Source organism: Pelodiscus sinensis, chromosome 8 (genome assembly GCF_052426305.1).
Source record: "Pelodiscus sinensis isolate ZL-2025 chromosome 8, ASM5242630v1, whole genome shotgun sequence".
In the NCBI taxonomy this organism is placed as follows: domain Eukaryota; kingdom Metazoa; phylum Chordata; order Testudines; family Trionychidae; genus Pelodiscus; species Pelodiscus sinensis.
The window spans coordinates 52105225-52132895 of NC_143059.1; the positions used below are offsets into that span (position 1 = coordinate 52105225).

Below are 27671 nucleotides of genomic sequence, written 5' to 3' on the forward strand. Positions count from 1 at the left end.
TCATTAGGAAGTTTTATCACCCTTTATCTAGAAATTACTCGTTTTAACACTGGTTCATCTCCAACAATGATAGCACCAGTGGGAGAGCTACCGTACTTTCCGGCGTATAGGGCGACTGGGCGTATAAGACGACCCCCTATCTTTTTAATTAAAAGATAGGGTTTCATCTTATACCCCAGCGCCCCTCCGCCTCCTTTGCTCCCGGTGTCCCTGGTCTGCTGGAGATGGTCCCCAGCAGACCAGAGGCACCGGGAGCAAAGCCGCCAGGAGCGCCTGGGCTCCTCCCCCCCCCCCCCCCCCCGCCGGAGCCCCTCCGCGGCTTTGAAAGCCTCGGGGGAAGCCGGCGGCGGGGCATCCCAGGCGCGCATGGGCTGCCCGCCCGCCGGAGCCCCTCCGCGGCTTTGAAAGCCTCGGGGGAAGCCGGCGGCGGGGCATCCCAGGCGCGCATGGGCTGCCCCCCCTCCGGAGCCCCTCCGCGGCGGCGCGGAGGGGCTCCGGAGGGGGGGCAGCCCATGCGCGCCTGGGATGCCCCGCCGCCGGCTTCCCCCGAGGCTTTCAAAGCCGCGGAGGGGCTCCGGCGGGCGGGCAGCCCATGCGCGCCTGGGATGCCCCGCCGCCGGCTTCCCCCGAGGCTTTCAAAGCCGCGGAGGGGCTCCGGCGGGGGGGCAGCCCATGCGCGCCTGGGATGCCCCCCCGCCGGCTTCCCCCGAGGCTTTCAAAGCCGCGGAGGGGCTCCGGCGGGCGGGCAGCCCATGCGCGCCTGGGATGCCCCGCCGCCGGCTTCCCCCGAGGCTTTCAAAGCCGCGGAGGGGCTCCGGCGGCGGGGCATCCGGCGTACAAGACGACCCCCGATTTTTGGGGGATGTTTTTTAACTTCAGAGGTCGTCTTGTACGCCGGAATATACGGTAGTATAAACAAGGCTCCATTGACTTCCACATTTCCATTTTATTATTGTATCATCTAACTCTAGCATTTAAATCTTCTATTAATTAAAAAGCATCTCAAAGAAATTAAAATTGAGTTGAAAGCAATAGCAGTTCTACCCTAAGGCACTGTGTCCGATGCTCTGCTCAGAAAATTGACATTAAAACCAAAATAACAATTTACTTTCTTAATAATTCTGTATGTTATGCATAGCTTTAACTAACCAGTAACTCTTCCATGTGGCGAATCCCCATGGGAAGGGGAGAAGAGTTCCTCTTAGACACTGTATTTTGAAGTATGCATTCCAGTAGGATACTCCCAAGAAGCAGGAGTAGTACTTCAAGATGGCCACCCGCATGTCTTTGAACCAGTAGCTACAGTACGGGATTGAAAGGCAATAAAGTATCCTAAACTAAACTAAGGAAGGTTATAACACACATCTAAAATTTAAACCTAATTCTGCCACTGGTCAGAGGGCAATATTTTAACAGCTGAAAGAACTCGTACGAAGGTCACAACACAAATCTGTTTATCACTAAAGCAGATCTGATGGTGGCGTCAAAAGAAGTTGGACAGCCTACCTTTTTCCAACAAAAAAGTTCTGTACTGCTGCTTTGCAAAGTAAAGATAAGATGGGTAAATCCCTGTATTGCTGAATGAAATTAAGCCACACATCACAATGCCAAAATTAAAAAGAGAAGTTTAACAATTTCTGGTATTTTCATTTATGTATGTGTCATTTTTTTAAAACAGACCTGCACCTAAACATCTGCAAGTGCCCAGATCCAGTAACACTGCCTTTGTGAAATGACGAAAATCTGACATCTTTCTGAAAAAAGTGAAGACAGAAGTTTGCACTATCTTTAAACTCCAAGTGAAGTGGGTTTAAGAAACAATACTTAGAATTTTTAATCTTTAAAACATCATTTTAAAGAACTGAGCTACTGCTTTTGGTGCTGTGCTGTGCTATGGTGCTCTATGTACTTGCTCAGGTACTTGTAAATTATTAATTTATGATCAATATTTATTACAGTGCAGCGCACTGTAGTAGATATTTTTACCATAGCTGAGTTTTCCTAGGAAGGAAGCCCTTTTTATATTTTAGTGAACTTGAAACATTCTGCTTTATGTCTTGGAGTGTTTAGTTTTGATCTATTCTTTATAGAGTACTGATACTTTATGGATAAATCAATCAATAAACTGTAGTGATCTCAATGGTTTTTCAGAAACCTTTGAATGATTACATCAGGGTGAGCCATGTTTTCTGGAATACAGTGAAATGCCCGATATCTGCACACAAATGTATATACCATGTCTGGTTAACCAAAATAGCTGTTATTGGTTGTACTGTAATTTCAAGAGGCTTGATATCACTGTTTGAAATTATCAGGAAATCTGTGCTTAAAGAGCATATTGGTTTTGGACAAGTACTGTATATCATAAAACTGTATTTTAGCTCACTGTTTTATCAGACGCAGCTCAATCATTCTGTATCAAAGAAGATTCAGGTCTTCCAATATGATTACATTTTTGATGCTTTGGTAATTATTCATTCAATATCTTACAAGGTAATGACATCTTACTATGCAGTATAGCTATACAGTCAAATACATTGAAAATACTACGATGCTATATTTACAAAGAATAGTTTTAAAACAGATTACATGTATTTCTGATTCCTTACCTCTGCTTATCAACTATATTTTACATATTTACTACTGTTTTGTATCTAACTTGTACAATTTTTTTTCTCTCTCTGATGGATTTTTCCCCTTGTTAATCTGCATAATACTCATACTTCTATGAATGAAGTGCTCAAAAGATATACTTTAAAATTCATTAGGAAGTGGAAAATATGCACAGGAACTTCATATTGGTTGAGCACCATACTGTGTAAGAAGAAAAACTACTTTTGCACTTCATCTGTGCATCAATCTTCATCAAAAAGCAGAGGTTGAAAACCAATATTTTCTGATTTCTGTGTTGTACTTCTTATTTTTCATTGGTGAAATTGTTATTGGAGTATTTTAAGTTCTGCTTTAGTGGCCTCAAATTACTATGTAGTGGGTCATCTCTTTCACAATGATAAACAATCAAACTACTACTACTGACCATTGTTCCACATTTGGAATAAACTACCTTAGGAAAATGGCCATATGTTGACAAAAGCCCCCCAAGTGACAGCTCCTCCCTAGCTTTTACCACCACCCTAACCCAATCCAAGTAGTCTTGTAAACACTTTCAGTGTGAGTGTAGATGCAACAAACACTTTTCAGCATTGCTACAGGAAACGTGTGCATTATGTGAGATCTCTCTCTCTCTAACCGCACTAAAATAATTTCACTTACACTATCAACCAATTGTTCTTTTCAATACAAGTCAAATGGGAACTAAGTGGAAGCCATTACTAACATTATTGTCAGCAATATGTTAGTTTTTTGTTTGTTCATAAATGTTGTTTCTTCAAGCAGAAAGAAATGTACAAAGACCCCTGGATACAGTGTTCCCTCTAAGATTTTCCGTCCATCAGCGGAGTGAGTTTTGTCTTATGCACCAATATTGACATCATGTGCACTTGTTTGGACGTATGCCACTGTGGCATCCACCAGTTATTAACAAAATTACATATACAGCCGCTCCCCAAGTTACGAACAAGTTACAGACCAACACTTGGCCCGTAACTCTAAGGCTACATCTACATTGGCCCCTATTCCGTAATAGGCATGCTAATGTAGCATTTGGGAATAGGCAAATCCGCGGGGGATTTAAATATCCCCCACGGCATTTGCATTTTCATGGCCGCCGCTTTTTTCCGGCTTGGAGATAAGCCGGAGAAAAGCGTCCAGACTGGCGCGATCCTCTGGAATAAAGCCCAATTCCGGAGGATCTCTTATTCCTACTTTCAATATTACGTAATAGGCGGCCAGTGTAGACACAGCCAAAGTGTTTGTAACTCGGATCCCATAGAGTTACATGGCAACCGTGCTGTTCGTAACTCAGATTCGCATTTACGACTGCTTTGGTTGTAAGTGCGGATGGTCGTAACTTGGGGAGCAGCTGTATACATACACACACATATACAATTTAAATTGTTATGCAAGAAAAAATACTTAAAACCAGATAATTAACAAGGCGCATGACCCTGCACCCACCCATCCTGAAAACCACACAGCTTACTGGCCACGGCCCCCAACATACACTGTGTGTGCCTATTGCTTGTGCCTCCCTCAGGACCATACACAGCCGTCTGGTACCTGTACAGGACTTGCTAACTGCCCACCCCCCCCAATGCCCTCTAATTGTGCCCAACCTTGCAATCTGCTCCCCCACCCACCCATATGCCACCAGTATATATGCCAGGGCCGTACTATCTGTTCCCCAAACACAAACAGCCAGTACCTGGGCCTACGGCCCAGAGCCCAAGCACCACTGTCCAGAGACCTGTACCCGGACTAGGGCTTCACCACCCTCCTAGTGAAATAGTTTTTCCTAATATCCAACCTGAACCTCTCCCACTGTAACTTGAGACCATTGTTCCTTGTTCTGCCATCCGTCACTACTGAGAAGATTCAGACAGCCAGATTCTGTGTTGGGCCCCGCTGTTTTTGGCCCCACTGCCTCCCCCACTGGTTCAGACCCTGGAACCTGCCCTGCTGCTCTCCTGCCCAGTATCCTGTGTGGTGGCTTGGACCCAGCTGCCAGAGCAGCCTCCTGCTGTCTGCCATACTGGTTGCGGCTCCTGTGGCCCCGGCTACCGAAGCAGCCTTCTGCCGCCCCCCACACAGCATACAGGACCTTTGGTCCTGGACACTAGAGCAGCTACCAGCTGCCCACCACGTGGTTCCTCTGGCCCCAGCCACTGAAACAGCAGCCTACTGTCCACTAAGTGACTGTGCAACTCTGCAGAAGAGGTGGGTGGGGTGGAATTTTTTTTTTTTTTTTTTTTGTGCACCCTATGCAACTACACAGCTTAGAGGGAACCCTGCTTGGATCGCTACTTAACTTTCTCAATTAGGGTGTGTCTACACAGCAGGACTTAACTCAAAATAAGTTATGCAAATTGAGCTACATCAATTGTGTAGCTTATTTCAGAATTGGGAGCAGCTATACAGCACTTATTTTGAAATAGAGCATTCTTCCTCCAACTTCCCTTACTCCTCGTACCATGAGGGTTACAGGAGTAAGAAGTCCTCCAGATTGACAGTATTTTGACATTATTTTGAAATAATTGCCTCCTGTGTAGACCCAGACGAAGTTATTTCAAAATAACGTTTCTGTGTAGACGTACCCTTAGTTTTCACTGTATCAAGGAACAAGATAGCAGCCAGATTTATAGATGTAATAAATAGCCAAATCCACATTACCAACAAAATAAACAAAAAGTAGAATCCTCCTCAAATACATTTCAGTTCCTAAAACATGCATATGTTGTAATAAAGTTAACAGTGCTTTAATTTACAAAACATTCTGGAAAACACCAAAACCATTTACTTTTGTTAGCATTTAAACAACATTTTTATTAATTGTAGATAAGGCATTTAAAAACAGAATACCTAACTCCTTACTGCTAGCAGAGGCATTTATTCTGTTACCAGAATTAGGAAACTCCAACACTTTCAAAACATACTGTATTTCATTTAGCTACTTCATTCTTTTAATAGTCCTTTTTCAGGCTCCCATTGATGACACAGTGTCAAAACATTTCTGTATTCCTGATAACATTTAAAGACTATGTGTAAAACCTCTGGCCCCACTGAAGTCAATGGTCTTACTCCCACTTACTTTAATGGGGCTAGAATTTTACCTAGGGGTTATTTCCTCAGCTGGTGTACATCACAGCAGTGTTGTTGATATCAATAGAACTATAATAATTCATAGCAGCTTGGAACTTGACCTCTTAGATTATCCTGGAGTAGGTATTCAGTATGACATGCAGGGACTTAGCCCTAAAACTTCTGTTAACATTAACAGGACACAAAATCTTATGTATTTTTTGTTTGTAATAACACTCCTATAAGGTAAGAAAGTTAGTGGTTGTGCAAATCTTTGCACGTGTAAAGTACTCTATGAAAGTATTTTAGTTTTATAACATCCCAATAACATTATTTAAAAGTAAATATTTTTTCTTCATTAGCCTCTGGAAAATATTAAACATTCCCCTTTTTTAATATAACAGAAGACAATATAGCTTTCTTTTGTCTAGTTCCTTATTTATGGATTAAACTTCCCTACATAATGGTGCAGTGATGAAAATACTGTTTAATTTCTGCTTCAAAGCCTGCAAAGCAAGCATAGATAGTACTAAAATGATTGCTGAGAGCCCTATAAAAGAGGTATTGATGGGACTGGGGTTTTTAGTTTTGGCAACTCTTTCTTAATTTTTCAATGGAAAAGTATGTTTAGTAGCTTCACACCATTTTCCACCTAGATCCCTCCAGCAGATCCATTGCCAGAACCTTACTATCAGCCCAGGCCAGGCTCCAACTCACTACCCACTCCCCTCCTTTACATCCAGATCCCTCCAGCAACTCTGGGACTCCATTGCTGGGACCTTACCAATCATCTCTCCTCTTAGAAGTAGGTATGTAAAATCCCATTTAATTAATTAACCAGTTAAACATTTAAACGGTTAACTGATTAAATGGGAACAGGCAGGCTGGAGTGGTCCCTGCACCACAGGCAGGGGCTGCTCCATCCTGGCTGCTTTGATCCTGTACTGGGTGGCAACAGGGGGCAAGCAGAGGGGCTGCCAGTTCCCATCTGGCCGCTGCTTCCAGCCCCACACAAGGCTGCTGACTCCTAACCCGTTAGCATGCATGGGTTGGCAGCTGGCAGCTCCCTGTTACCGCTTTCAGCCCCTGCACAGGCTGGGAGCCAGCAGCTCCCATGGGGTTGAAGCAGTGTTACACCTGCAGTCACAGTTAACCAGTTACCTGTTCACATCCCTACTTAGGAGAGGCAAGGTGGACTATAATGCTGGGAGTTGACTCCATGCTGTACTAATCATACGAGCCCTCAACTATCCCTAGATCGTTCAATTATTGAGCACCTCTCTATTAAGACCTTTCCCCAAGACATTTATCCATAACGGTATGCCTTCTTTTATGGAGTACCTGCACTGAACATCCACTAAATAATGAATTGTGACATATGGCCTAGTGCCTGTCATGTTCTTCATGAACAAAGCCCATCTGAACCTGCTGTGAGGAAGGCAAAAAACCTCCCAAGTGCACCTGGGCCAATATCGTGGAAATGGAAAAATACCTTCCCAGCCCCCCCCCCCTCCCACACACACACCCTTCAACTGCAAAAATAGCTATTAACCTGGTATATTTACCACCAGAGAGAGGATTGGTGTTGCTGTCTCTGCTCTGTGAACAAGAGGGAAGTGTCCCAATACAGCTGACATTTTAAAACTGCTCTTTCCTGGGTGATGAATTAGCCTCCATGCTGGCCTCTTTTCCAGCAGTTTTACATCTCCCTCACCTCCTCCCAAATCATCAAAAATCACTCTCTTCTTCTGGCCAGCCAACCATACAACACCCCACCCCCACCCCTCCAGCTTAAGATGCAAGGTAGTGAATAGTTGTAAAGCACAAGTAACTATTAACCTGTTGCATTCTATAACAACTGATTAACCATTTATCAAAGCATCTCATAATCACCCAATAACCCTTTCAAACCTATTTATAAATGGAACCTTTACGTGTAACCAGCATCTCTAACCAATACCCTTTTAGCAAACTGGAATCCCTAGCATGTATCTTGCAATACCAAAGTTCTGAAAGCTTCATTAATCCAGTGAGTTTATGTGGATCCCATTTATTACAGGCTTAGATCCTCAGTCAGAACCCACAGTAGTTTCTAACTACTTACAACAGCTGACTAAGCCAGGGGACTCTCTCTATATAACAGAGGTTATTGAACATTTAAACTTCTTAAAGCAAAACAGATCAAGCATATGTAATGATTTTTAAATTAATTTTATAGCTAGAGGCTATGATATAAGTACATATGACCTACTTGAGACTTGCTGACTTATGTCCTGGTTGAGGAGAGTCAAAGATATCTGGACCCTTAAAAGCATTCCCTCATTCTGTCTCAGAGGTGAAAGCTTTGTTGCTGTTTTTACTGGTAAACAACACTCTGGGAACATGTACATCCTGGGAACATGTACAGCAGCTCTCTGCAAAGCAATGCCTAAAGGTGTACTATGTTAGTGTATGGGACAGGAAGTATAAATGAACATCAATCAGCAAATTAGTGAAACTTACTAAATATACAAAACAAAAACTGAATAAAACAGAGATGGATACGGGTTTTTCCTATCTAAAGTTTTTCAGTTTTTGTAATCATGGGTGTTGCTTTTATAGAGGTACAAGTTTTCATATACAAGTGTGATTTATTTCAGCTGTGTCTTCTTTAAAATGCCTAATTAATTCCAAGCTGCAGCACATGGCTTTTTTCCTGGCAGCTACTTTTTTAGCATCCATTCTTTTTGGTTCTGAATATTTGAAAATGTAATGTTATTGTACTATTTGCTAACTCCCGATAAATGTTGCTAATTATAGTTTGCTTTCAATGCATTTAGACATTTACAATAAAGTTGAAGGAGTTTTCATTCAATTCATTCATTCATTATCTTTTGATACACTAGGAAATGTACTTTTGTAAAGTGATCAGTGCCAGAACTCACACTACATACAAATTATCCCTTCTGAACAGCAACCAAATAAATCTTTCCGCAAGAGATATGCCCCTATGAATCATCATTACATTTCACAAAATATTGCTAAATATTAATTTAGTTAACTGTAAAAAAAATGAAACTACTACAGCTTTAAAAGCACTTGGGGGTCTAATGGTTTAAATATGGGATTTGGAATTGGGAGATCCTGAATTTTCCTCTCTTTAAACAGATTTCTCTTTTTGATCTTGTACAAGTCTCTTAACCTCTCAATATCAAAGTTTTCTCCACCTGTGAAATTAATATAACACTTATTTACCCAGTGCATAAGGTGACTTTGAAGTTTAGATAGTATTTACACAAAGCATTTTAAAATGCTACACATTACCTCAGTAACCTCATAAACTTTCATCTCACTGTCAAATTCTTGCTTTCGCATGCTCTGTATAGTGTTTGCTTCTCCAACATACCTGATCATTCTTTTCCAATATACATTCACATCTATTTCACACCAACACAGACTTTTGTATGTATTAATTTATGTTATTAAACAAAGCATTAAAAAGTATGACCAGTGACTTTAAACAACCATTAACTAAGAAGTCACAGAAAAAAGTATTTTAAAAGCACTTTAATGCAAGATATATAAAAATACAAGGCGTGTTTTTAGTACTGTAGATTAGACTCTGGAAAAATATGCTATTTTTCTTTAAAAATGTAGCAACTGATAAGCAACTAAATGTTTAAATTGCAGACCATTTAGCACAGTATGATCAGAGATTAAAGCTACATAAACCAGCAGACTATTTTTATGAACCATTCATTTATCATGCTTCTGTTAAATTTAAATGTGCTTAATTATTCTTCACACTGTTAGTTACGAAACATTTTATTACTTTTTTAAACACATTTCCTATAAATTTTATTATTTTAAGGTATTACAAGTAAACATAATGTAATGTTGCAATAGCAGGGCAATCTATTTGTTAAGAATATTATATTCAATAAACAGCAAATATTTGTTTTGTTTTGTCTTATGCAATTAATTACCAAAATTATTTTGTAAAATGCAAGCACTACATCAAAAAAAAAAAAGCTAACTCCTAAAAAATCAGTACCATAGCATCACTCTTTTCTAGGTAAGTCAGTTATTTCACGATGGCACTCTAAATAACCATAAAATTTTACCATTACCATATAACAGGTATATGGTTGGCCTTCGGCCAACTGAAAGCACACTTTAGGTGCCTCCTCACCCGCCTCAACCTCACCGAGCACAATATCCCTCCCATGGAGGCAGCATGTTGTGTGCTGCACAATTGATGTGAGCAGAAGGGGGAGGCTTTCCTGCCAGGCTGGATGGCTGAGGCTGAGCGCATGGCTGGCCAGTACGCACAGCCCAGCACCGCCACCATCCGGGAGGCCCAGCAAGGGGCCGTCCAAATCCAGTAAGCCCTGCGGCAGAGCTTCCAGGTGGAGAAGGACTGAACTCTCCCTGCATGCCCCACTGGGGCCTTCTTCCACCCTCCCCTTCTTCCCCTTTCTCTTCCCTAACTCCCCTTCTTAATGTAAAATAAAACACCTGTTTTGCCAAAAAAATCCTCTCTTTATTGTACATAACTGGGGTGGGGGAATGGAGAAATGAGGGTGCGAGAGGGGAGGGAGAAACCTGGGAGGAGGGAGTTGGAAGGGGGAGGAAGGGGAGGAAGGTAAGGGAAAGCTCAGGGTTGGGGGTCCTGCTGGCTCTCCCATCTCACAGCACTGCAGGTGTGGAGTGAGTGTGGAGGGTGGGGAAGGAAGGACGGGAGGGTGCAGAGGAAGCAGGAGAGGGAGCAGGGGTGAGAGGAGCAAGAGCTGGGGCAGCCGCAGAGGCTGGAGCAGGAGGAGGCAGGAACCTGTACACCAAGGTCTGGAGGTGACCTCTGAGGGCATGGCCCGGCTCCTCCAGTGCCTCCAAGCTCTGCTGCCGCACATCCTCCTGAACCCAGTGGTCCTGGGTGCGGAGCTGGTGCTCCAGTAGCTGGAGGTGCCGCCGCTGGTAGTCCTCCAGGTTCCTGGTGCGCCTGCTGGCCCGAGTGCTGGTGGCTGTTGCAGGCAAGGTTGTGTGCCCTGCAGTCCCAGGTGTTACAGCTGTGGTGAAACAAGAGCTGTGATCAGTTCTCTCTGGGGACACAGTGGCTGTGTCTAGACTGGCCAGTTTTCTGGAAAAACTTGCCAGCTGTCTACACTGGCCGCTCGAATTTCCGCAAAAGTACTGACTTCCTACTGCAAGAAATCAGTGCTTTTTGCAGAAATACTATGCTGCTCCCATTTGGGCAAAAGTCCCTTTTGCGCAAAAGGGCCAGTGTAGACAGCTGAGATTTGTTTTGCACAAAAAAAGCCCCGACTGTGAAAATGGCGATTGGGGCTTTTTTGCACAAAAGCGCGTCTAGATTGGCCATGGATGCTTTTCCGCAAAAAGTGCTTTTGCGGAAAAGCATCTGTGCCACTCTAGACGCTCTTTTCCGAAAATGCTTTTAACAGAAAACTTTTCCAGTTTAACGGAAAATCATGCCAGTCTAGACGTAGCCAGTGGGTGAAACCCAGCCCCACTCTGCAGGGCGAGGTCGGCATGTGGGGAACGGGCCAGGGCCCCTGCATGACACCCAGCTGCTGCTCCATGGTGGGCAAGGCCCAGGCACACGGTCCCTGGGCTCCCTCTCCCCTCACCCCCCACCCCATACACATAAGGGTAGCATGATGACACTCACATGTGGAGCCCTCCCCGGCCTCGGGGGTCCTGGGCAGGCTCTTTGCAGGCTCCTGGCTCTTGGCATCCTCCTCTGTGTCAGGGACAGGTCCCTCTGCCCCGGGGTCGATCACCACCCGGGAAGCATGGACTGTGTGAGTCCCCAGGATGCGGTCCAGGGCCTCGTAATGAGGGCATGCCTCCAGGTCGGCCCCTGGCTGGGAGGCCCTGGAGTAGGCCTGCCGCAGGTCCTTGATCTTGCAATGGACCTGCTCCTGGGTCCGCATGTGTCCTCTGGTGGCCAGGCCGGCAGCCATGCGGCTGTAGACGACCGCGTTCCTGTGCCTAGTGCGTAGATCGTGGACGTTGGAGGCATCCCCCCAAACCTTGATGAGGTCCATGATCTCCGCACTAGACCAGGCAGGCGCCCACCTTTTGTGGCCCTGGGCAGGCTTTTGGGAGCTGCCAGTCTGGTCCTGGGAAGAGGCGGAGGGCTGGGTGGCAGCGGGTGGCTGGCTCATGCCGTGCCAGGTGCAGGGTCTGCTGGCTGGGTGCTGGCAGGCTTGCAACTGACACAAGCACTGTAGCCAGACCGTGGCCCTTTAAGGGCTCTGGGGCCGGGACGGGGGGCAGAAGAGTTTCCCTGGTTTGGCCCAGAGTGGCCACCAGGGCAAGCTGGGAAAGGCTATCCTCCAACTAGTTCAAATTAAGTGGTTACACAGCCCTTAATTTGAACTACTTAATTTGAACTAGGCGTTACTCCTCGTAGAATGAGGTTTACCTAGTTCGAATTAAGCGCTCCGCTATTTTGAATTAAATTGGAAATAGCGGTTTGCATGTGTAGCCCCTATGAAAGTTAATTCAAACTAACGGCTGTTAGTTCGAATTAACTTTGTAGTGCAGACATACTCATACTGTTTAGCCACTCCCATAAAAGGAAAGTTACTTCTTTTTAAAGCATGCTTTGTGTTGCTATGTAAAGATAAATTGAAAATAAGTGCAATTTATGATTTAAGGCATAATACAGCATATTATCAACAAGACAGAAAGTACGGTGATTGACATTTAAAAGTAAACACCTGAAAGAACCGATTTGCCCCATCACAATATTTCATTGTAGAAAAAAAAAGCATTGTAACATACCCTGATAAAGGAAAACATCTACACTTTAATGTCAAGCAGTGTATATTTAAAAAAAAGAGACAGCATACAGAAGATTATCAAAATATAGTTATGTGGATGTACTTTATACATAAAAAATTGACTATCATTACCATAATGAAATACGGCACTTGTCAATACTATTGATGTACACTCTCCCCTCTACAAATTTAAGAATACTTTAATATTTAAAAGGTTTTCCCATTGTGCAAATTTAAAGCATTCAAACTGTATAAAACTCTCGTGACTTGTGTTCTCACTGTTGATAATAAAAAAGCATTTATCTTATCATTTGTATAGTTTACATTCGCTGATACTAAAATTGTGTTGATTTTTATGTTTTATTATTCATGTTTAAAATGGATCACCATTTAGCCATTTCTAGATTTATTAATACCTTGTACATTAGACTGTGAATACAAGAGTTACAAGCAAATTTTTAAAATAAAACATTTGGTGACCAGGCCAGGTTAAATGTTGCACTACCACTTTGGAATTCTTTATGTTTGAAGTCCAAGAAGTTGATAAACTGTAACTTATGGTGATTTTCTCTTGCCTTCCTAATATAAGCCTTGTCTTCTCTACTGAAAAAGGTAACTAACATGCATGAGCTATCCCAAGGTGAAGACCTGACTCTTAAATTTTACCATACAAAGTGAACTCAGTGAGATCAACATCATTCCCTTGTAGTGTGTATAAGCTTTTTTACTTTGTGATAGAATGAACACTCCAGGATTACTGTGTATTTTTACCACAGGATAGAATCGTGCTTGCATGTTAATTGCCCCTTATGCCACAAGACCTTTTACAAGGAAAGCTCTGATTATTTACAAAATATGATATAGTTAAAGTCGCAACTCTGCTTACACCCTGAAATCCACCTTTCAACTTTATTACATACACCTTCCTAAATTAACAAATTATCCTGACAGGATATTATAGTCCTCAAGACTTAAACTAAGTCCAACACTCCTATTGCTAAGTCTGGGCATGTTGCACATGTAAGGTGAGTGTTTCCTGGGGGGATAAAAGGGACTTCTAGGCTGTGTCTAGACTGGCCAGTTTTTCCAGAAAATCAGCCACTTTTCTGGAAAAACTTGCCAGCTGTCTACACTGGCCACTTGAATTTCCACAAAAGCACTGACTTCCTACTGTAAGAAATCAGTGCTTTTTGCGGATATACTATGCTGCTCCCGTTCGGGCAAAAGTCCCTTTTGCGCAAAACTTTTGCGCAAAAGGGCCAGTGTAGCCAGCTGAGATTTATTTTCCGCAAAAAAGTCCCGATCGTGAAAATGGCCATTGGGGCTTTTTTGCACAAAAGCGCATCTAGATTGGCCACGGACGCTTTTCCACAAAAAGTGCTTTTGCGGAAAAGCATCCATGCCAATATAGACGCTCTTTTCCGAAAATGCTTTTAACGGAAAACATTTCCGTTAAAAGCATTTCCGGAAAATCAAGCCAGTCTAGACGTAGCCCTAGGTTATATTAAGAGTAACACTAACAGGCATCAGTGGAAGCTAGTGAACATTCTTTAGCCAGAGGAAAAGCCACTAGGGGTACGTCTATACTGGGTGGCTATTTTGGGATTCCGGTAACCCTCATGGAACGAGGGTTAAGAGATGTCTCAACATAGCAACCCCGAATCTTTTTCGAAATAACGGGCACGCTATTTCGGCATTCCGGTAACCCTCATGGAACGAGGGTTAAGGGATATCTCAAATAGCATGTTATTTTGAATTTTGTCACTGTGTAGACCCACCAAATTTTGAAATAGCCTATTTCAAAATTCAATTGAAATAAGATATGCAATTTGCATAGTGCAAATTGAGTATCTTATTTCAAGCTTAGGGTGCCGTGTCGATGCATCCTGTGACACAAAGGAAAAGAAAAAGAAGGAAATAATTTAAAAAAAATACGTGAAAAGTAATCATTGTCATGAAGTCTGAGAAAGGCTTGGAATAGGAAGGGGAATGATATACAAACTACATGTAAAACCATTATTTTGCTTTGCATCTAATTCTAAATGGAAGAGAATATGAAGAAGAGTTAGGGAACAATGGCAATACAGCATACGTACATATTTAGATACAAGACAACATCTTCAAGAGGAAGCAGAGCTACACATTTTAATGAGTGTCCAAGAATCTGTAACAACTGACCAATATAAAGTAAAACAAAGGAGTTCTAGTGCTTAACTGAAGGCCAGTCTTCATGTTTTCACCTTATTGGTAGAAAAACACTCCTTTTCTTTTATTTAGTTGCCTCACGTGCCTGTGACTCAAGAGTCGGTGGAGGAAGATTGGTGTTGTCACGTAATTGTCTCATCTTTTCTTCTAACATGGTGACCACACTCTAAACCAAAAAAAATTAGGAAGATTAAAGGAAATGGATAGATTAAAAAAAAACCTAAAACAAGTAGGAACCAGGAAATAAATAAGTAAATAATTATTCATACGTGTCTGTGGAAACCTCTAGCCATTTCTAGGAGACCCTTGCCATACTGAAAAACAAAACAATGGCATATTTAAAATCTTTTTTAGTTTTTTTTTTAATCTTTTTTTCCCAAAAACATTATTGCTTTTAGTTACCTCATTTTTAACAGTAGGGTCTGCTCCTTTTTCCAGGAGCAACTGAATCAGGTCCTCGTGATTATTTAATACTGCCACCTGTAATATAATTAGAACAACACTATAATACACAGCCTCATATTACAATACTGTTATCTGCCACAGGTTACTGTATGTATATTACATTATACAGGCCTCAGTCTTGTACTAGGGTCTGTTAATGTGGACTCTAGCACCCCTGCACCCATGCAGCTTTCCATGCCTTCAGAGATTCCAAATGAGTGCAGAGATCACCAGTAGCTGATCCTGAGGCTGGATCCGGGCTGTTTAGACAGCAGAGATGGCTCTGCTATGACACTATGTAAACTTACAAAGATCAAAATATCATGCACACCTATTATAAATGTTATGAATTAAAATGTACAGGCTATGGTACTCTGTGATGACTGAAATGAAAACATAGATAGAACTTTTACCATCTTTATCCAATATACAGCAGACTTCTGATAATCCGGCACCTTTGGGACACAGGGGGTGCTGGATTATCTGATATGCCGGAGTATCAGGAGGTACTCCGGTAGGGGGGCTGTGACGGGTCTGGGGGGGAGGTCGGGTGGGGAACGGCGCGGCGTGAGGCCAACCCAGCAGCACCCCAACCCAGCAGCCGTTGGGCCAACCTGAGCGGCGCTGTGGGACCAAACCGGCAGCACCCCAGCTGCTCTGCCCCACAGCTTCCCCAAGTCTGCCGCTGCTGAAACTGACCAGGGGCGGACTTGGGGAAGCCATGGGGCAGAGCAGCTGGGGTGCTGCTGGGTTAGTCCCACAGCGCTGCCCCTTACCCCCCTGCTCGGTGCCCAGCAGTACCCCAGCTGCTCTGCTCTGCAGCTTCCCCAAGTCCGCCGCTCATCAGTTTCAGCAGCGGCAGTGGCGTGGAGCAGAGCAGCTGGGGTGCTGCCAGGCGCTGAGCAGGGGGGTGAGGAGCGGCGCTGCGGGACCAACCCGTCAGCACCCCAGTTGCTCTGCTCTGCACCGCTTCCCCAAGTCCACAGCTGGTCAGTTTCAGCAACGGCAGCAGCGGACTTGTGGAAGCGGTGCAGAGCAGCTCCAATTGTCTGGCTGGCCAGAGCACTTCTGGGTTCCAGTTGGTGCCGGACTATCCGGAGTGCCAGACCACTGAATGCCAGACAATTGGAGTTTTACTGTAATAAATATAGTACTTCAGAAAGATAAATTCTGAAAGAGTGAGAGAATCAGAGGATTTATCCTAATAAACATACATTTGAATCTATGAAGTCTACTCAAACTAAGTACTTTTATTCCACAAATCAAACCAAGAAGTTTTTTAATGTACAATGTGTTAATAAAGGAATAGTAGTAGGTTGTTTTTCTTGAATAAAGCCCTGTAGAAGTAAATGTATAACAATTTCTGTCCTAATGCATATCCAAGTTAAGAATAATTTTTAATTGTAATAAAATTACACAGGTTAATTGTAAGTATATAATTAAACTGTTTATTGATAAAGGCTTACCATTAAAGGTGTCTTGCCATCTTTATCTTTCACATTCACATCTGCTCCTGCATCAATTAAAAGAGATGCCACATCCTTATTCCCTGTTACTGCAGAAACTCTCATCAACGGTGTCCATTCTAAGCATGTGTCTTTAACTTCTACCTATTGAAGAAAGGAAGAAATTTCTTAAACTTGAAAAATAAAAACCCTATTTAAGTAAACAAAGATTTTTCACGATTGCTGAATAATTGCTGATTTGAACAAACTCACAGCCACTGTGAGGATCCCATATTTTTATCATGTGGAATCACTAACAGGGACTAACTCATATATTTTAAATGAACTACATGCTGAAGTGCTTTGCTGGATCATGGCCACAGTACTCAGTACTTTCCTTGCTGGATCAAGCTCATAGGAGTTAAGATTCTGGATTGGCCTCTCAGAGGATATTAGAAGTACTTAGTGTACATATTTTAACTAGAGCCCCAAGAAGTTTCTCCTGCAGGCTACAGCAAGTGCATGCTCCTTTTAAGAGGAGGCAATGTATTCCTTGCTTTGCACCCAAGTCACATGGTAACTGCTTTAAAAAAGAACACATTTGAAGTGACTCCTATATGGTTTGAGGACTTTGAAGCTCATGCACTAACTGATATCTTCCTCATCCAAAAGAACCAATCATCATGTATTTATTATTCATTTCAATTTAAAATACCAAAATTAAATGCACCCTAAACATATCATTAATATTATTATAAAATATAAGCAGTACTGAACCAATCATTTAAATGAGAAATTTTCTAGTAAGTCACCTACAATTAAAAAAAAATTCCTTTCTACCTCTGTATCCTTGGTAATACTACAAGTAAATGCTTCAGTAGTAAACCTGAACATGACTGGATATCTAATAAAAGGGAGTTACTCACTTCATGTAGTAACGACTGTTCTTCAAGATGTGTGTCTCCATAAGTGCTCCACTGTTGGTGGCGGGTTGCCCGGAGCTGCAGATCAGAGCCTTGCAAAGTAATTTCCCCCAATGGGCCATGCATGCTCTGGAGGCATCTCGCGGCGTTTGCGCCTGGGTGTCTGACGTGCATGACCCCTCCCTTTCAGTTCCTTTTCTACACCAAGTAGAGGGGAGGAAGGGAAGGTTGTGGAGCACCCATGGGGACACACATCTTGAAGAACAGTTGTTACTGTACAAAGTGAGTAACTCCCTTTTCTTCAACATGTGATATCCCTGGTGCCTACAGAGCAGTATTTGGTTTGGATGGAGAGAGTCAGAGTCATCGTTTGGCAGTGGAGGACAAGATTGCAGTAGCCACCACTGAATCAGATGCGAGTTATAGTAGTATTGCATAATGTTTGGCAAAGGTATGGTCTGATTACCAAGTGGCAGCTTAGTAAATATCTCTTAGAGGAACATTATTCAAGAAGACCATGGAGGCAGCAGTAGCATGAGTGGAATGTGCTCATGGTGGGTTCTGTAGGGGTCTATTAGCCAGAGTGTGACATCTGACTATACAGATAGATATCCATTTTGAGATCTGCTGGGATGAAATAGGTGTACCTCTCAAGCGTTCAGCAATAGAAATAAAAAGTAATTGCGATTTATGAAAGGCTCGTGTTCTATCTAGGAAGAAGGCCATTGCTTGTTGGATATCCAGAGTGTGCACGGTGACACGTGGGGCTTTGGAAAAAAGACAGGTAAAACAATGTATTCATTCATGTGGAATGCTGTACAAACTAGATTTAAAGCCCTAAATTGAATTAGCTGTTATTCCTCCTGCAATGAGGTTTACCAGCTAATTCGATTTAGGGCTTTAATTCAGAATCCTGTTTCACTGCCACGTGTAGACGCGGGCAGTTACTTCGGGCTAGTCAATTTCTAAAATGGCGACCGGCTGGGAACATGCTAATGAAGCGCGGGATATTTAAATCCCATGCTTCATTTGCAATTTCGATGGTCCTCATTAGCCTCCCTAGATCTAAGTAGGGGGCTAGTGTAGACATACCCTTAGAGAAGAGAGTGACAGTGTCTTGAGCTCTAGAATGTAGTCCAAGATGGTGCTCAGTGGAGATGTGCAAAGGTCTATAAGTGACCTCTGGCACCATTGAGAGAAACGGGCCCATTTTTGTAAGTAAACCCTTCTAGTGGGAGGTCTCCTGCTGTGGAGGAGAATATCTTTCACTTGCTGAGAACATCAGGCATCTAGTTGCCTGAACCAAATAGGAGCCATGCTTAAAGATGGAGAGTGTGCAGCTGGGGATGCAGCATCATCCCAGGATTCTGGGAGAGAAGGTCATGTTGGTGTGGCAATGGGTAGAGAGGTTGAACTGATAGCCAGTGCAGGTATGGGAACCAGATTTGCCGTGACCAAGATGGAGCTATTAGAATATGTGCCCTGTCTGTGTGGATTTTGTGTAGGACTCTGGGAATAAGCAATACAGGGGGAAAGGCATAATGTAGAGAGGCCTAAGGAACACATTCTGAGGGAGCCTTTGCCAAGTCCTGCTTGGGAGCAGAATTGGGGGCATTTGGTGTTCTGGGGAAAAGCAAAGAGGCTTATGGGTAGCCAACCCCATTAGGAGATAATTGAATTCATGACCTCCCAATGCAACTCCCATTCATGATCCGCAGAAAAATTGAGGCTCAAAGAGTCCAAAGTGGTGTTGCTGGCACGTGGTATGATGCTACAAGTATAACCTGACTGTGGAGGGACTAACTGCACAAGCAGATGGCCTCTGCACATAGGAAGTGAGAACGGGCACGGCTTTGCCTGTTTATGTAAAACATTGTGGTGATATTGTCCATCAGGATCCGGACTGTGTAGTTGGAAATTCCGGGAGCAAAGTATGCACAGGCATTTCTTACTGCTCTGAGCTCCAGCAGATTGATGTGCAATGATGTCTTGTGCAGAGACCATTTGCCTTGGACCTCATGGTCATGCAGATGTACACCGCAGCCCAGGAGGGATGCGTCCGTTGTAATTTGCACTGTGGGCTGGAGTTGGTGGAAGGGAACCCCAGCTAGAAGATTTGCTGCTGACGACCACTAGAGTAAAGAAAGAACATCTGGGGGCTTATTAACTCTCTTGTATAAAGGGTGGCGGAATGGATTATAGATAGATGCTATCCAAAGTTGAAAGCATCAGAAATGCAAGCGGGCACGTCAAACCATGTAAGTAGTTGCAGCCATATGGCACATCAACCAGAGACAGGTAAATATGTTGGTGGAAGGGCTCATGGATAGGCTCCTCATCAGATCTTGTATAGTTATGAATTGTCGTTGAGGTAAGTATGTGTGGGCTGAGATTGAGTTAAGGTGGGTGCCTATGAACTCTGTATCTTGGACAGGGTATTACATTGATTTTTGTTCGTTGATGAGAAGACAGAGACAACTGAAGAGGGCTTTGGTCTTGTTTATCATGGTGTTTTCCTCCCGTGACCTTCCTCTTATCAAACAGTTGTTGAGGTATGGAAAAATGACTACATGTTGTCACAGGTATGCAGTGGTCACAGCTAACGCTTTCGAAAATACTTGAGGAGCTGAGGAAAGGCCAAAGATTAGGACTTTGTATTGATAGTGATCTGCCCCCAGTGTGAAGCGGAGGTAACGTCTGTGTGCTGGATGAATGGCAATGTGAAAGTAGGCATCCAGTAGGTCAAGAGCTGCGAACCAGTCCCCTTGAGCCAATGCTGGAATGATTGTGTTTAGCATGACAATTGTGAAGCGGTGCTTTCTGAGAAATTTATTGAATTTGCAGAGATCAAGGATCGGTCTCCAACCTCGTTCTTTTTTCAGGAAGTATTTGAAATAGAACCCTCTTCTGTGGAATTCCTTGGATACCTTCTCTATGGCCCACAGCAGCAGAAGTCGATTGATCTCCTGTCTTAGTAGGTTGTCATGAGAGGGGTCCCTGAGGAGACATGGAGTAGAAAGTGGGGTAGGGGGATTAAGGTAAAGGGGTAACATATCCCATATGGATTATCTCCAGCACCCAGTGTCTGATGTTATGACCTCTCAGTATGGCAGAAAGGGAAGTATCCAGTGGGTAAAAAGATGGCACTGCTGTGACAGCACTGAATCATGAAGGAGGTCCCTTGACCATACCCTCAAACCAACTGTTTTGAGGACTGAGTAATAGAGGGGTGGCCATGGTTGGAGCACCTCCTCTTGGTTGGGCATCTTTGTATGGTCTTTGCGGTGGCTGATTATATTGTCCATTTCCATTGTGGTTGTATAGGGTGTACCACTTGTGCTGATAAGGCAGGGTATACATGCCAAGAGTACATAATGTGGCTCTTGAATCTTTGCTGCTGTGTAGTATTTTGTCAGTTTTGGCTGTAAAAAGTTTTTGTTTATCAAATGGGAGGTCCTCCACTTTGGCCTGAAGTTCACAGGGAACCGCCAAGGACTATAACCAGGATGCACTTCACATGTCCACTGCTGTGGTTGTTGCTCCAGCTGCAGTGTCAACAACATTCACCATTTGTAGGGCAGTATGGGCGATGGTATGGCACTCACACACTATTGCCTTCAGGATAGGCCTCTTTGAATCCAGGAGGTGTTCAATGAGTTCACCCAACTTTGAATAATTATCGAAGTAATGATTTGCCAAAAGGGCAAAATAATTCGCAATTCTCAGTTGTAGTGCGGAGGAAGAGTAGATCTTTCTCCCCAAAAGATCCAATTTCTTATGGTCCTTGTCTTGATTTCTTGCCCTATACGGCGGCAGTTTGAATCGTTGCTGAGCCAACTCCACAACCAAAGAATTTGGTTGGGGGTGTGTGAATAAAAATTCCATGTCTTTGGGAGGGACAAAGTATTTTCTGTCTGCCCTTTTACAGGTAGGCTGGATGGATGCAGGCATTTGCCCTAGTTCATCCTAGGTCTCCATAACTGCCTCATTTATAGGCAAGGCAACCTTCCCCTGCAACGTGGGGTGTAAACTTTTCAAAAAGCGGTGCTGTTTTAATTGCACTTCTTGAAGTGGGACTTGTTGGCTTGCCACCACTTTTTTAAATAGCTTTTGAAATTTATTAAGATAATCAGTTGGGCATGTGTCAGATGGTATGACCACCTCTTTGGGCAATGATGAAAAGTTATCTGCTGGAGACATGATTGGTACATGAGAATCCGGTCCCTATCATTTAACTGTCCCTCCTCCTCCTCCTCGGAGTTTTCAAGCAGAGGAAGGATTTAGGGTGGGAGAGGTGTCTTTTAACTGGTTAGAGGGGGCTGTAGACCACTGTCTATATGGGTGCTAATGCTCCCAAGGAATCCACTGCGGTAGATAGTGTGGAGGGGGTAAGCTCAATGTGGGTACTGAGAGGGCTGATGGGGTCTTTCTCTGTAATAATGTGACCATGAACCCATCACTGATGGGTGCTGTGATGAGAATGCACTTCTTTGGTCATCATCAGCTAAAAGGCTATGTTGAAAGAGTACTGGAGATCTAATTAGAGATGGAGAGTTGTGTACTGGAGATAACGCCGGTGATAAGACTTGTAGAGGTAGGGCGCAAATGATTATGTTTGCCTTGACTGTCAAGTGCTGAACTGTGCTCTTTCCGTTGTTGCCCATGTCAGCTGTGGGTCTGTTTCTAGTGGCAGTGAGGCTGGAACTGACAGCAGTGGCATTGGAGCCGGTGACGCTTTATTTGAACATGCCATTTTTGCTTGTGGTGCTGCGACTTTTGGCAATGCCAGGTTCTTATGCAGTGCCACGATTGCAGAATGCTTATGAGCTCCTGCTGGCACCGAGGAGGTGTGCACCAGTGCTGGTGCTGTTGTATGAGCCCTGTCCACATTTTTCAGTGCCACTGGTCCAGATGTGCTTGGCCTCTCTCCCCTGCTGACTCTAGGAGAAGAGAAAGAGAGCGTGCTGGCGAAGCTTTCTTTTTAGAAGCCTTTCTGGTAGGCAGGGAAGTGGCTCTTTTCTTTGGGGAGCTCTCTTGTGCTTGGAGACATTTCACCCCTTTCTAGGCTGCATAGCTTTATAGAATAGCATCATTCTGAGGTGGAGCTCTCTCTCTTTTCTGGCTCTCACCATCAGACTGCAGCAGTGATCACATTTTTGTGGGACACGGGCTTCCCCCAAACAACAAATGCATAGGGAGTGGCCATCTGACACTGACATGGGCTCTCAGCACTTGTCCCATTTCTTGAAGCCCGAAGAGCCTGTTGATACATCTGTGGTATTACTTTTGATTTTCTTTTTTTTTTAAAATGAGGTAAAGTTGAACAAGGGAAGCTATATACATCAATTTCTAACACAAACAACATAAAGTGACTATTAAAACACCAAAGTAATGTCTGAGGTAAATAGCTGAAAGAGTAGTTGACCACAACCAACGGTGGTTAAGAAGAACTGAAAGGGAAGCGTCTGGCCACACGCATCAGGCGCTCAGGCATGAACACCGTGAGATGCCTCCTGCACATGTATGGCTCAGTGTGGGAAACTGCTTTGCGTGGCTACACGGGGCACATCACCATCAGTGGAGCACCCACAGGGACATCACTTGAAGAATTTAAATATTCCCAGTCCATACTCTTTTATGGTAAAATAAAACCACTTTTTATGACAAAGACAAATATGATAATAACCTAGATAAAATTTATTTTAAACCAGAAAAAATAGAAACACGCCACTTCTATTTTAATATTTATATTTTTAAGATTGCATATACAATTTTATGTCCTGAAAATATGTAACTAATTTTCCATTAGATTGGATTCACTGTGGAATGCAACAGGATCAAGCATCACTCTAAGATCTGGAGATTTTTTTCAGCTATCAGCAAGGCCCTATTAAATTCATGGCTATGAAAAACATGTCACAGATGGTGAAATCCAGTTTCCCTCCATGACATCTGATCTTTTATGTTCTTTTATCCAATTCTATATAGATTTCACAGGAGAAACCCAAAATTTTCAAATTGGGGATCCTGACTCAAAAGGGAGTGGCAGGGCTCACAAGATTATTTTAGGGGATCACAGTATTGTCACACTTACTTCTGGGCTGACTTCAGAGCTGGGCAGCCAGGCCGCTGTTGGCCAGGCACCCAGCTCTGAAGACAGCACCCACCAGCATCAGCACAAAAGAGTGGCAATACCATACATGCCACCCTTACTTCTGCACTGTTGCATTCGGAGCTGGGTGGTCAGAGAGACACGACTGTTGGCTGGGCATCCAGCTGTGAAAGCAGCCCCCCACAAGCAACAACACTGAAATAAGGGTGGCAATACCATACCATGGTAGCCTTACTTCTGCCGTGCTGCCTTCAGGGGTGGGCGGCTGGGTAGTGACAGTTGCTGACTAAGGGACCGGCTCTACAGGCTATGCTTACTTTTTCATTACTGCTAGTGGTGGCTCTGCCTTTAGAGCTGGGCCCCTGACCAGCAGCCATTGCTCTCCAGTTTCTGAGCTCTGCAAGCACTGCTACCGCTAGCAGCATTGCAGAAGTAAGGTTAGCAGTATCACAATCCTCCCACAATAACCTTGCAAGCCCCCACACAAGTCCTTTTTGGGTGAGGACCCCTACAATAAAAACACCATGAAATTTTATATCTAAATAGCTGAAATCTTGAAAATTATGATTTTTAAAATCATATGGCAGTGAAATGGACCATGAATTTGGTGGGGCTCTAGATATCAGTAACTTCCACTATCCTACTCCCTGCACTAAGAATGCTTATGTGGCAATGAATTTGCAATGTGGGGTTTAATTTTGACCTAATCACCTTCTCTCTTACTTTCCAATCTTACAGGAGCCTCTATCAACATGACTTTCCTTAATCCGAAATTATTTTACAGGTCATTTCTCAGTGCTTTACTGTTCTAGTATTCTCAATTAGAATAAAATTATTCCCATCAATCCTTATCTCCATAACTTCAACTTCATTTAGCTTCCCTGCAGTCTTAAACCAGAGTTTTTGAACATCCTATCAACTGCAACCACTCGATTAAATTGTATCCACCAATTTGCTAATATTTGCTGAGCTGTTCCTAAGCATATCCTATTTTGTTCACTAATGCAAGTTTGAGTCTCCAAATGGTGCAAAATCAAAAGTAGGCAAGACTGCCGGTCTCTAATTTCACGGCTTGAGAGAAAGATTTTTATTAAAACTACAAAACTTTCAATTTTGAGCACTGTGGGATCTATTTCCATATTAACTATCTACAAAACAATTCTCTAATAATAGTAATTTAATTATAAAACAACAGAACTAAGGGCAGCACTACCCAGCTTCCTATAGCAGATTCTCAATGTTCCTAACAGAACTCTGACGACCTTCCCCTTTTCTCATTTTTTCTTTAGTTTAACAGTTCCTAGATATTCAGGACTTACGTCACAGTCACTATCCTTCCAGCTGAAGGGGCTTCCACTGAGCAATAAGATACACTCCTTTGTTTCAAGAGGCTCAGATAGGGTATGTCTACACAGCAAAGTTATTTCAAAATAACTTTACCAGTATCTATACAGCCAAACTGCTATTTCAAAATTAAATTTTTCAAAATTAAATTATTTTCAAAATTAGCGGAGGGCTTATTTCGAAATTGGTAAACCTCATTCCACGAGGAATAGCGCCTATTTTGAAATTACTTTTTCGAAATAAGCGTTGTGTAGATGCTTATTTCGAAATAGGGGGCCTCCAGACCTTCCCAGGGTGACCTGGTGGCTACTCTGGACACAACCAGGAAAACTCCTATCCTTCCCTCCCCCCCCCCCGAGCCCTTAAAGGGGTAGACTCTGGCCAAAGTGCCTGTGCCAGCTCCAAGCCTACCAGCCAAGAGCCAGCAGTCGCTGCACCTGACCCAGTGGCCCCAGCATGAGCTAGGCAGCCAGCCCTCCACCGCTTCCCAGGACCAGTCTGCCAGCTCCCAGGAGCCTGCCAGGGGCAGGAAAAGGCGGGCGCCTGTCTGATCCAGTGCAGAGATCAGGGACCTAATTCAGGTTTGGGGGGATGCTTCCAACGTCCATGATCTCCGCACTAAATGGGGGAACGCAACCATCTACAGGCAGATGGCTGCCAGCCTGGCCACCAAAGGCCACATGCAAACCCAGGGGCAGGTTTGCATGAAAATAAAGGAGCTGCAGCAGGCCTATGAAAGGGCCATAGGGGGCAGCTCCCAACCAGGGGCAGACCCAGATCCCTGTCCCTATTTTGATGTCCTGGACTACATCTTGGGGGGTGGGACAGTCCATGTTCCCCACGTGGTCATTGACCCTGCGACATAGCTTGCTGCCTCCTGCCGTTCCAGCACCTGCAGCCTCCCCAGCTACCTCTCCTCCTCCCACTCCTTCTCCCCCTCACGTTTCTTCCTCCACACCCTCCCCAGATCCCCAGGGATGCTGAGGCCCCCACACCCGTGGTGCTAGGAGACAGTTGGTCTGGTGAGACCCCCAACCCTGAGCCCTGAGCTTCTCTTCCTCCTTCCTCCCCTTGCCTCCCCCTGCCAGCTCCCTCCTCCCAGGTTTTCCCTCTCCCAACCTCCCTCCTCCCTTCTCCCACCTTCTTTCCCCAGTCTCGCTTCTCCCCCCACTGCAGTTTTGCTCAATAAAGAGACTTTGTTGTAATGAACACGTGTCTTTTAATGTACAGCAGGAAGTGGGGTTAGGGAGGGGTATGTGGAAGGTCGTGAGGGAGGAATGAGGCACATTCTAGTAGGGCACACTAGAGAGATTGTTACTGCCTGCAGAACGTGCTGCCAGGTTCACAGCAACACGTCCAGGAGAAGCACCAGAGTGCCCAGGGGTGGCTCCGGCTCCATACTGCAGAGTGATGTGGTGTCCTGAGTGAGGGCAACCAGAACACACAAAGAAAAAAATGCTTTGCTGTCCCTCAGCAAGGTAGGCAAGCAAGCACGGAAACCTGCGAACCAGGTGCTTAGGGGGGAGGGTCCCTTTAAGCACAGGCCTCCAATAGCCTCAGGCAGCAGACATACAAGGTAACTCCTGATCTGATGCCCTGCCAGAACCAGTTCCGGCGGCCTTAAATGCGATTCAGCATCCTATCAGTGTGGACACACTATTTTGAAATAGCAAAATGCTATTTCGAATTGCATTTTGTGTCTAGACGCATTATTTCAAAATAAGCTATTTTGAAATAATGCTGTAGTGTAGATATACCCCATATGCTTGACAGAGCACTAAAATTCCCAAAGTATCACCAGGATACCAGGCAACCTCTTTATGTCCCATAACAATGTTGTTTTCCATTAAAAATTCAGATAAATAATCCATACCTGACAGCCATCGTTAATCAGCCATTCAATAACTTCACAATGTCCTCCATCCACAGCCCAGTGCAAAGCTGTACAACCTCCCAGATCTCTGACTTTCCAAGAAGCTCCTTGTTCTTTGAGATATTTAATAATATCCAGGTGACCAGCAAAACAAGCTAACATTAGGCTGTAACATGAAAAGAATTATTTTGCTGGAAGAATGGGGCATCATTATTATTCATACATTAGTGACTTACTTTAATTTGGGTAGGTTTTTCTTCTCAACTATTAATTCTGAGCTGAAAACCACAAATTTTACTGATATTTAATGCACAGCTATGCTGTAGCTATCCTTGAGAGAAGATGAAAGGCAGGCATAAGGAGTCCCACACCTACTGCTGTACCACACTTTAGCTTCAGTGCTTCAAAACAAAAGATCATCATAATGCTACAGCCAGCATAAGCAAACTACAGAGGAGAGCACTTCTAGTATTGAACACCACAGTACAACCTTCCTGCACATAGACAAGTATATGAAGGCCAGGGTCCAAGCTAAACTTTTATTATAGGTATAGAAATGGTAATCAATAAGTTCATCATCAGACAGCGATGCTGGAAGCATTATGCTTTCTCCAACCCTACATAAGCAGAAAAGGCAGTATGTTTCTCAACCTTCTCAAACTGACAATCCCTTATTCAAAATAAAAAATGATTGAGACTCCTTTACATTTACTATAAATGGCACAGTAAAAAATGTATCAATAATAATCCTATTAATCTATGTTTGTATGCAAAGTTAACAGAGAACACTAGACCTTAAAGCAGGGATGGGCAATAATTTTTGATGCAGGGGCCACTCCCAGA

At 43.7% G+C, this 27671-nt stretch overlaps 2 protein-coding genes across 3 annotated transcripts in view; one reads left to right on the forward strand and one right to left on the reverse strand.

Moving 5' to 3' along the window:
* ADAM12 (ADAM metallopeptidase domain 12) overlaps window positions 1-9637 on the forward strand; it is a 308214-nt gene extending 298577 nt beyond the window's left edge. For both annotated transcript variants that reach the window (XM_025188248.3, XM_075935285.2), the window contains exon 23: window positions 1679-9637. In XM_025188248.3, coding sequence (XP_025044033.2) covers window positions 1679-1736 — 58 coding nt within the window. In that variant the 3' untranslated portion in view covers window positions 1737-9637. The remainder of the gene's footprint in view (window positions 1-1678) is intronic.
* Window positions 8792-27671, reverse strand: part of FANK1 (fibronectin type III and ankyrin repeat domains 1) — a 90533-nt gene continuing 71653 nt past the window's right edge. Inside the window, 8 exon segments of the mRNA XM_075935286.2 lie at window positions 8792-8835; window positions 8838-8903; window positions 9019-9024; window positions 14769-14853; window positions 14957-15001; window positions 15090-15167; window positions 16598-16741; window positions 26829-26994. Of these exon segments, the coding sequence (XP_075791401.2) occupies window positions 8792-8835; window positions 8838-8903; window positions 9019-9024; window positions 14769-14853; window positions 14957-15001; window positions 15090-15167; window positions 16598-16741; window positions 26829-26994 (634 nt within the window).